The sequence below is a fragment of the Peromyscus leucopus genome, chromosome 14 (assembly GCF_004664715.2).
Source record: "Peromyscus leucopus breed LL Stock chromosome 14, UCI_PerLeu_2.1, whole genome shotgun sequence".
Classification (NCBI taxonomy): Eukaryota; Metazoa; Chordata; class Mammalia; order Rodentia; family Cricetidae; genus Peromyscus; species Peromyscus leucopus.
In genome coordinates this window covers 27,078,060-27,087,868 of record NC_051075.1, presented here as the reverse complement: position 1 = coordinate 27,087,868, position 9,809 = coordinate 27,078,060, and the positions used below count along the sequence as shown (strand labels likewise).

Below are 9,809 nucleotides of genomic sequence, written 5' to 3'. Positions count from 1 at the left end.
CCATTTGAACACACGGGTAAAATCTGTCAGGAAAAAAAAAAAAACAACCCATGCAAGAGCTTTTCCCGTATACTAGAAAACAATCATTCCAACAAACAAGCAGCAGACAGGAAGGCTCCATCTGGTGGCTAACAGAGCATTTTTCTTCCCGTTGCTAGCCACGTCCCAGTCGGGTATTTTAACTTTACTCTCAAGCCAGACTCCGGAGCCCCGGAGCTCCCCGGCAGCGCCTTTCCGTCACTCACGTCCCACCTTTTATTCCCCGCCCCGCCCACTGCCGCCTGCTCGCTCCGCCCCTTCCTGAATTATCCAGGACTTCTTCGCTCGCCCCACCCTCTTTATTACGCCGTCCCATCCCTTCCGCCACTCATCCCGCCCATTGCCACCGGCGCGCCCCGCCCCTTCCGGGGACTGTCCCCGCCCCTTGCCTCCTTCTCACCCCGCCCTTTCCTGAATTATCCCCGCCCCTCTGCCTGGGCTCGCAGGACTTCTTCGCTCGCCCCACCCTCTTTCTTCACGCCCGTCCCATCCCTTCCGCCACTCTTCCCGCCCATTGCCACCGGTGCGCCCCGCCCCTTCCGGGGCTGTCCCCGCCCCTTGCCTCCCTCTTCCCTCCCTCCCCTCGCCGCTCCGTGGATCGCACTTCTCCTCGCCGCCTCCCCTTTGACGTGGCAGAGGCGGCAACCAGCCATGTTGCCCGGGCCCGGGCCCTCCCGAAGGCCGGGGGCGGGGCGGGGCCGCCCCTGATTGCGGTGCCGCGGCTGCTCCAGGGCGGCGGAGGGGACGACCGGCTCTGTGAGGCGGAGGCTGCGACCGGCGCGCGGTGCTCGTTTGGAAGGAAGGCGCTGTGGTAAGGACTGGCGTCGCTGCCACCTCCCCAGCTCCACCCGGGCTGGGAGGCGGGCCGCGGGCTGGGGGCTTAGGAGGACGGCGGTGTCTGTCCTCGCCGTGCCCGAGCCTAGGCGGCCCGGCGCGCCGGAGGCTGGGGCCCAGCGCTGACGGGAGCGCGCTGAGCGCTGGAGCCTGTCAGGGCGACCCGACCGAGCGTCCACCTCCCCAGTCCTCCCGGTGCCGGTGGAAGGATGGGAGCGGGGTGGAGAACGGCGGTCTGGGCAGCTGGCCCCGCGCCCACCCCACCTCCTGGGTGACACGCTTTCCCATCCCTGCCCAGGGCTCCTGGGCCCCGGGGGCCACTAGGTTCGTTTCTTGACTTGATCAGGAGTGCCCTAGACTTTGAACCCAGGTGACTACATCACCCGTAATTCGGCCTTGGGCTTTATAAAGGTTAAGGAGAAAAAAAAAAAAGTAACAGGTAAAGCTAATGCCTTGGGCTCATGGCTAATGACCAGTTTTGAGAGCTGAGCAATGCCGTGGTGCACTCGGGCATCCATTCTGTCGGTAGGGCTTTACTGTTCGTGGAAAAGGAAGAGTGACAGTTACCGTAAATGCATGCATAGGTGGACTAGAGAGGAGATGCTTCATTCACTCTCTCACCTAAACTTCTGTCGTGTCTTACCTCTTAGCACACTCCCACCCTAAGCCAGAGGAGATGCTTCATTCACTCTCTCACCTAAACTTATGTCGTGTCTTACGTCTTGACACACTCCCACCCTAAGCCGCGGATAACTAGGCATATTTGCTTAAAGAAGTCTAAATATAACTGCGTATTAAATCTCCCTTCTTCTCAGTATCTTCAGAAGTCCACGTGTTTTTAGTTGTTTCATAGACCTATATAGTATTATTGCCCAAATTTCTCATCGAAATTGATTGCCCAAGAGCATAACATTTGTTACTCAGTTCTTTTCATTGAAAATATTACAACTGGGGAAGATGGCTCAGAAGTTCAGAGCAACCAGTGGATTGCTCTTCCAGAGGACCTGTGTTCAGTCCTGGTTCAAGTGGACACGGACACACACACACACACACACACACACACACCCCACAGCGGCTCACCTACTATCTTATAACCATCTCTTACTCCATTCCTAGGGGGATACACAGCCACAGCCACAGTCACAGTCACAGCGGCTCACCTACTGGCTTACAACCATCTCTAACTCCATTCCTAGGGGATCCACTGCCCTCTTCTGGTCTCCACAGGCACTGCACACACATGGTATACAGACACACATCAGGCAAAACACCCATACACAAAAAAATGAAATAAAATAAATACATATAAGAGAAAATTTTACAGCTGAAATGTAGAGAGGTACAATGGTAACACATAACTAAGGAACTTCAATTTATATGTTTTTCTATTAGAAATGCATAAGGAGGTTAAAATTGGAACTGAGAAAAACAATACTAGGGAAGGCCTTTCAAGATACTTCAGGAAAATATTTGCTGTGCTACATTAAAGTGACATGATACTTTTGGTCTACCAGAAACTATTAAAATAGTTTTCACTGCTATAAATTATTGATAAAAAAGTGTCATTTCTTTGGAATGGTTTTTTGTATCTTATATCACTTAAAAAAAGCTGAATTTGTTAAATCTGTGTTCTAACGATATTTCAGTGTGTGTGTGTGTGTGTGTGTGTGTGTGTGTGTGTGTGTGTGTGTGTGTTAAAGAGGGTCTCACTATGGCAGCTTGGAACTGAGAAGAGATCCCCCTGCCTCTGCCTCCTGAGCTAGGATTAAAGTTGTGTGCCAACATGCCTGGCTGGTTTTATATATTTAGGCTAATGTTAATACTAGGTAATAAAGTGCTTGCCAAATAATGTCATCACATTAAGGAAGTTTGTGAAAGGACTTCTGTGCTGGGATTTGTGATTTTAAGCTTGAGCAGACACTACTTTTGAAAGTAAGAGAGTATTGTATGTGACCATGTAACTGGACAAAGTAAGAACAGGTGCAGCTTGCTTCAGAAGATTGCTGGAAGGTGAGAATGTTAAGAAATACAATGGATATCAGTGAGTGAATATAATTTTAGAGCAGAGAGGGTGAGAGAAAAAAACTGAGGAAAAGGGAAATTGTGCTCAAATATCACTCAGGTGACATTTCGTGTATCTAATAAAATACAAGTATGTAGAGTTAGAATGCACTCCATAGGCTAGAGATATGTCTCAGCCATTAAGAGCATTGGCTGCTCTTCCAGAGGACCAGGGTTTAATCCCCAGCACTCATGTGGCAGAACATAACTGTTTATAACTCGAGTTCCAGGCAATCAGACACCCTTACACAAACATACATGTAGACAAAACAACAATGCACATAAAATAAAAATAACTAAACCTTTTCAAAAAGTATTCTAGATACAATATGCTTTAAAAAAATCCAGTCCACAACCTGTTGTAGAAACTTAAACCTGGCTCTTAAGCTTAAGTGTGAATGCCTTCTGAGTCTGTTAATCTTCCTCATTGAGAGGGAGCTTAGGCAGTGGTTCTCAGGATCTCCTTATACTTTTAAACATTGTTGAGGATCCAAGGAAAACATGTTTACTTTTATATCCCTTAAACAAACAAACAGAAAGATTACTATGTGTAGTCTGCATTGGAACAGAGAGGAGGGGGAGAGGAAGCAACTGAAGATTTTTATTCATGTAACCATTGTCTTACTTAGGATCTCTGCTCAGTTTCTCTTCTACTACTTTTACTTTTATTTCTTTGAGACAAGGTCTCACTGTGTCAACCTGTAGCCCAGGTTACAGCAGTCCTCCTGTCTCAGCCTCCCCTAGTACTGGGGTGGCAAGCATGCAGCACCATGCTGGTTTTACCAGATGTGTTTATTGCTTCTCTTTCCAAGGAGAGAGCCTAGCACATAGGATAGCAACAGATGGAAAGTCACTGAAGCCTGGTGGTTCCCAGCAACTTCATTCATCAGTGAGGGATGGCTTACAGAACTAATGCTAGGTATGACAACATCGAAAACCTTATCAGCTTTTTTTATTGACTAGAAACTTACTTCTAAGTTTCAGAAGAAGTCCCAAATCAAGATGCTATATTGGGTGTCTGGTGAAGGCCTGCTTTCTGGTGCATACGCGGTACTTTGCAGTGTGTTCTCACATAGCAGAATAGGCATATAGTTTTCTGGAGTCTTAAAATAAGGCCAACAGGGCTGGAGAGATGGCTCAGCCGTTAAAGGCTAGGCTCACAACCAAAAATAAAATAAGGCCAACAATCCCATTCATTTAAAATCAGTTTCTTTTCCCACATCCTTCTCAGCAATTTTACATCCATATTCTCTCTTCTGACAATGTAGGTCTATAATTTTCAGTTCTATTCTTTTTTTTTTTTCAGCATGGCTCTGTATCAATTCTGTTTTTAGACTTAATTGAAAAGTATTTTGTTTTATGTGTGTGGGTGTTTTGCCTGTGTGAATGTCTGTGCACCACTTGTGTGCCTGTTGCCCTCAGATGCCAGAAGTGGGTGATCCCTGATAGAATCTGGTAGTAAGCTGGCATGTGGTTGCCGGGAATTGAACCCAGTAGCCAGTGCTCTTAACCGCTGAACCATCTCTCCAGCCCCCTTTAAATTTTTTTTTGTTTTTAATATGTATGAGTACTTCGCCTGCATCTATGTTTGTTCATTACTTGTGTGCCTGGTGTCCTCGGGGGCCAGAAGAAAGAATCAGAGCCCCTGGAACTGGAGTTAGAAATGTTTGTGAGCTGCCATGTGGGTGCTGGACACTAAACCAAGGTCCTCTGCAAAGGGCAGTGAGGGTTCTTAACTATTGCCATCTCTCCAGCCTCAGTTCTTTTAACCTTATTTCTTTCATTTTTGTTACACTAGTACTTGGAATTCTACATTTTTGTGCTTTTAAGTTCTTTGGCTTCCGTTCATGACTGACCACTCTTTGCAGCTGGAGAGCCTGAGGCAGGAATGTACTCTAGATGGGGAAGCCAGCACCATAGCCAGCTACCTGGTCGTGATGACACACACTTGTAATCCCAGCACTCGGGAGGCTGCAGCTGGGGATGGGGGTTTCCAGGATAACCTGGATTATGTAGTGAGACTCTGTCAAAACAGTGACAGTGACAAATGATGACCAGAAAGCCTAAACCTGCCTGTGAGTTTAAAATATTCTCTTCACATTTTATATCTCAACATGCGTTCACAAGTTAGGATTTAGTTTCTACGAGGGGCTCTGTGGTGTGTAAATCCTGGGGATACCACTTAACAGGCACTTTGTCATGCCACTGGTATTCTCTACCTAGTTTCAGGACAAACTTTCCTGTTAGCAGAAATACTATTAAATGCTCTCTTCTAGCAAGTCAGATGAGAACTTGTCCTTTTTGAATTAAAAACCATGTGTATTTTAGAATTTTATGATTTTGTATGTTTATTAGAATTACATAACTTACAAAGTTGATTGGAATCATAATGTCTAGGTTCCTACCCCTTTTTTGTCCTTTTCCCTGTATACACATTTAAATAAATAATAAGGGCACTCATTATGTATTGGTCCTAGTCTTTAATGTTTAATATTTTATTATATTTGTTTCTTTTGTGTGTGACAAAGTGCATGTGGTTGGTTGTGTGCACAGTGCGTGCATGTGCACAGCACACATTGGAGGTCAGAGAACAACTTAGTTCTCTCTTTGTACCGTGTGAGTACCAGGGATCACATTTGGTCATCAGATTTGGCAGCAAGTGCCCCAATGAGCCATCTCACCTTGTCAGTAGTCTTAAGAGAGTGAACTAAGTTAGCTAGAATCACTACTTCTTACTGAGCCTCATGAGCATTGGGCTTTATAGAGCCATTATGGATTATGAGTGGAGTTATTAAGTTTTTGTTTGGTCATAATTTTTAGTGTGTTAATATTGCCAAAGGTAGGAAAATATGTTTACTTTGAATTTCTTTTGAGGCTTCTGGATTTTTAAATATCTTTTAATTTATGTTTCAGACAGAGATAAGAATCAAGCACTACAATGACAACTTATTTGGAATTCATCCAACAAAATGAAGAACGAGATGGGGTCCGGTTCAGTTGGAATGTTTGGCCATCTAGTCGGCTGGAAGCTACAAGAATGGTTGTTCCGGTGGCAGCCCTGTTTACACCTCTAAAGGAGAGACCCGACTTACCACCCATTCAATACGAGCCTGTCCTGTGCAGCCGGACAACTTGCCGAGCAGTTTTGAATCCTTTATGGTAATCAAAATACATTGGAGGAAGTACTGTGGTAATATAGTTCAGAACTGTAATTTGTGCTGAGGGGTTAGCTGAGTTGGTAGAGTACTTACCTAGCACACACAAAGTCCTGGGGTCAGTCCCCTGTTTCACATAAACCAGCACACACCTGAGATCTCAGCACTCAGAGAGTGGAGGCAGGGCAATCAGAAATTCAAGTTATTTTCAGCTGCATAGCAGATTCAAAGCCAAGCTGGGCTACATGAGATCATCTCAACAAAAAGAAAAGGAAAATAAATTGTTTCTTATTCATTTATGTAAAGAATTCTGCTTTTTCTATTTATAGTTGTAGTCTAGGAATCCCAAGAGCTTTAGCATTCTAGTTATAATGAATTAGTAAAGTGAAGAGACCAGATACAAATGTCATTATAAAAAGTATTATATCCTATTAATGGTACTGGCTGTGTATGAACCTATCTTATGACTTGGAAAAGTCATAAATGAGTTGGTGTGGTATTCAAAAGGTGCTATTATTCCTAAGGCAAGATCTCAGGAAACATTTTTTTAAATTTCTCTTTCTTCTGCCTTTCCTCCCATCTAGTTTGTTAGTGAATGCAGTCAGTTCTACCTCCAGAGCACTGTGGATTCTCTGACTTTTGCTTGGTGTTTGCTGATGCTGGGATTATAGGCTTACTCAGTCTTTCCTATCGATGTCACATCTTCCCATCTTTTCTCTGTCTGAGCCTTGAGCATACCAACTAAACTTACAGCCTGGCACTTTGCAAGTGTTTGTTAATTCTTCATATAGCATTTTGCCTGTGTTCTCCAGTCATTGGCTCCCTTTCCTTCAGGCTGCTCTTCAAGTTTGAAGGATCTCCTGTGGTTTTCTTTGTTATTATCTTCGTTGTTGTTGTTGATTTATGTTTTGTGAGACAGTCTCACTGTGTAGCCCCGGCAGGCCTGGAACTTGTTATGTGACTAGACTAGCCTCGAACGTGCTGCATACAGTCCTCCTGCACCTGCCTTCCAAGTGTTGGGATTGCAAGAATGTACTACCGTGCGTACCCAGGAAGGCTCTGCTTTATTGAATTCTTTTTTTTTTAATTAAAACTTTTTTATGCGTTTTACATACCAATCAAAGATCCCCCTCTTCCTTCCTCCTGCCCCTCCAGCCTTCCCCTCTCAGCCTACCCCCTATTTCCTCCTACAAGAAGGAAAGGCCTCCCATGGGGAGGTATGTTTAGTAGGGGCAGGTTCAAGCCCCTCCCCCTGCCTCAAGGCTGTGTGAGGTGTCACATCATAGGTAGTGGGCTCCAAACAGAAGGCTCTGCTTTACAGTGTCTGTTCCAAACACTTTCTCTAGAAATATCTCTCCTTTCTTGTTTGTGTAATTAAAACAAATAATTTGTGTTTGTGTGCATGCATGTGTGGCGATATTGTATGGAGGTCAGAGAACAACTTTTGGAAGTTAGTGTCTCCTCCTACCATGGCTCTGGATATTGAACTGAGGTTCTTAGGCTTTCTTGGCAAGCACTTTGACCCAGTGAGCCATCTTGCTGGCCCTTTAATCTTTATAATTGCTACTTAAGTAGTATTTTCAGCTGGGTGTGGTAGTAGAAGCCTACAATTCTAAAGACTTGAGGGGTTGTGGGTTCTAGGTCAGCCTGGATGTTTTAGCAAGATTTGTCTCAAAACAAAACCGAGACAAAGCCACAAAAACTTGTTCTCAAGGTACAGTTTAGTTTAGTGGTAAATGTTTGTCTAATGTGTGAGGCCCGCGCTCAACCCCTCATGCCCTAAGGAATAAAAAGCAAATCACTTTGATCATCAATTTTACTCCATGTTTTTGAATGAAATTAATTTTATTTAAATTAAGGTCCTTGTAAAATTGAACTGAAACATTGCCTAACTAATCTGTTTTTTCTTAAAACAGTCAAGTGGATTATCGAGCAAAACTCTGGGCTTGCAACTTTTGTTACCAAAGGAATCAGGTAAGGACATCTCCTACAGATGCTACTGCTGTAGTGCTGGTCATATAGGGGAATGCTTATGTAAAAAGGATAAAATGGTTATAACAAAACAATCCTTCTTTTCATTCCATGTATGGGTTGTGTGTGGGTGGGTGTGCATATGCAAGGCTGAGCATGTGTAGGTCAGAGGAAACTTGAGGGATTTAGTTCTCTCCTTATACCATATGGACTCCAGGGGTCAAACTCAGGTAGTCAGGGTTAGAAGCAAGAGCACTTAGCCACTAAGTCATCTCACCAGCCTGAAAATATCTTTTTAATAATTAAATGAGACCAGCCTGGTCTACATAGTGAGTTCCAGGACAGCCAGGGTTGCATAGAAGACCCTGTTTCAAAAACAAACAACAACAAATACAGACAGAAATTTAAATGATGAGGAAACAATTTTGAGTTTAAAACTTTATTTCTGGCAATAATTTGGTAACTTTTTTTTTCTTCTCTGTTTGCAGTTTCCACCTACATATGCTGGGATATCTGAATTGAATCAGCCTGCTGAGCTTTTACCCCAGTTTTCAAGCATTGAATATGTAGTTCTGGTAAGAACATAAGAGTAGGTATTTAAGAAAGCTGTAAGTGACAAGGACTTACGTCAGAATCATTATGAAAATGGAGGTCCTGTTAAGGGCCTGACAAATCGAATTGAGCATTTCATAGTTAAGAAACATTAAGATCAATTTGATGAAGGTAATTTCTGACTGGAATTATTTGATGATTAGTCAGATACTGGTAGGATGGTGTGATTTGATCAGTTAGGAACAACATTTCAGCTTCATTTTATAATTGGAGGTCTCTTGACATATATTTGGTTAATAGAATACTAAATTCTGCTGTGTGTCCAGGAGTTTATGAATGAACATATCCTTGTTGCTTATGGATTTCATTGTGGAGAGCTGGGCAGGTTAGGTCATGCCTGTAATCACAGAACTTTGCTTATGGAAGCAGAAGGACCAGGAAGGAGTTCAAGGTCATCTTGGTTTATGAGTTCGAGGTCCATCTGGACTTTATGAGACATATCTCAAAACAACAAAGATCAAAAAAGGTGTGGAAATTTAAAAGTATAAATATATTTTTGAGACAGTGCCTGTCTCTAAAGCCCTGGCTGACCTGCAGCTCCCTGTGTAGAGCAGGCTGCCTCTGACTACCTCTATAGTGCCAGGGATTAAAGGTTTGCATCATTATGGCTGGCCAATAAAAAATATCTGAATGTGGTACAGGAACAGAATTGTGGTTCACTAGAACTAGTTACTACATTTGCCAATCCTGGCTAGGTTTTGATTTTCTGAAAAGTCATCCCAGGCTTAGGTAATTATTTTATAAACATTTCATTATTATTATTTTAAATAATTTTTTCTTTTTCTTTTATGTATATTGGTGTTTTGCCTGCATGTATGTCTGTGTAAGGGTGTTGGGTCCCCTAGAACTGTAGTTACAGTTGTGATCCACCATGTGGGTGCTGGGAATTGAACCTGGGTTCATTGGAAGAGCAGTCAGCACTCTCAACTGCTGAACCATCTCTCTAGCCCTTCATTATTATTATATTTTAACATGTATTACAGAATAAAAGCAATTAACAAAACCTTCTGAAAGCCATATGGAGAAAGATGTGTATTGGTTTAGTATATGGAGGGATAGTGTGAGTTAGGGGCCAAGCAAAAAGAAATTAGAAAGGAACACTATGAAATATCCAGTAATAATATTTCTATATTTATG

At 43.3% G+C, this 9,809-nt stretch overlaps 1 protein-coding gene across 1 annotated transcript in view; it reads left to right on the top strand.

Annotated features, from left to right (window-relative positions):
• Positions 1-724: 724 nt before the first annotated feature.
• LOC114704050 (protein transport protein Sec23A) overlaps positions 725-9,809 on the top strand; it is a 58,276-nt gene continuing 49,191 nt past the window's right edge. Inside the window, exons 1-4 of the mRNA XM_028885109.2 lie at positions 725-850; positions 5,848-6,093; positions 8,006-8,063; positions 8,549-8,635. Of these exons, the coding sequence (XP_028740942.1) occupies positions 5,873-6,093; positions 8,006-8,063; positions 8,549-8,635 (366 nt within the window). The 5' untranslated portion in view covers positions 725-850; positions 5,848-5,872. The remainder of the gene's footprint in view (positions 851-5,847; positions 6,094-8,005; positions 8,064-8,548; positions 8,636-9,809) is intronic.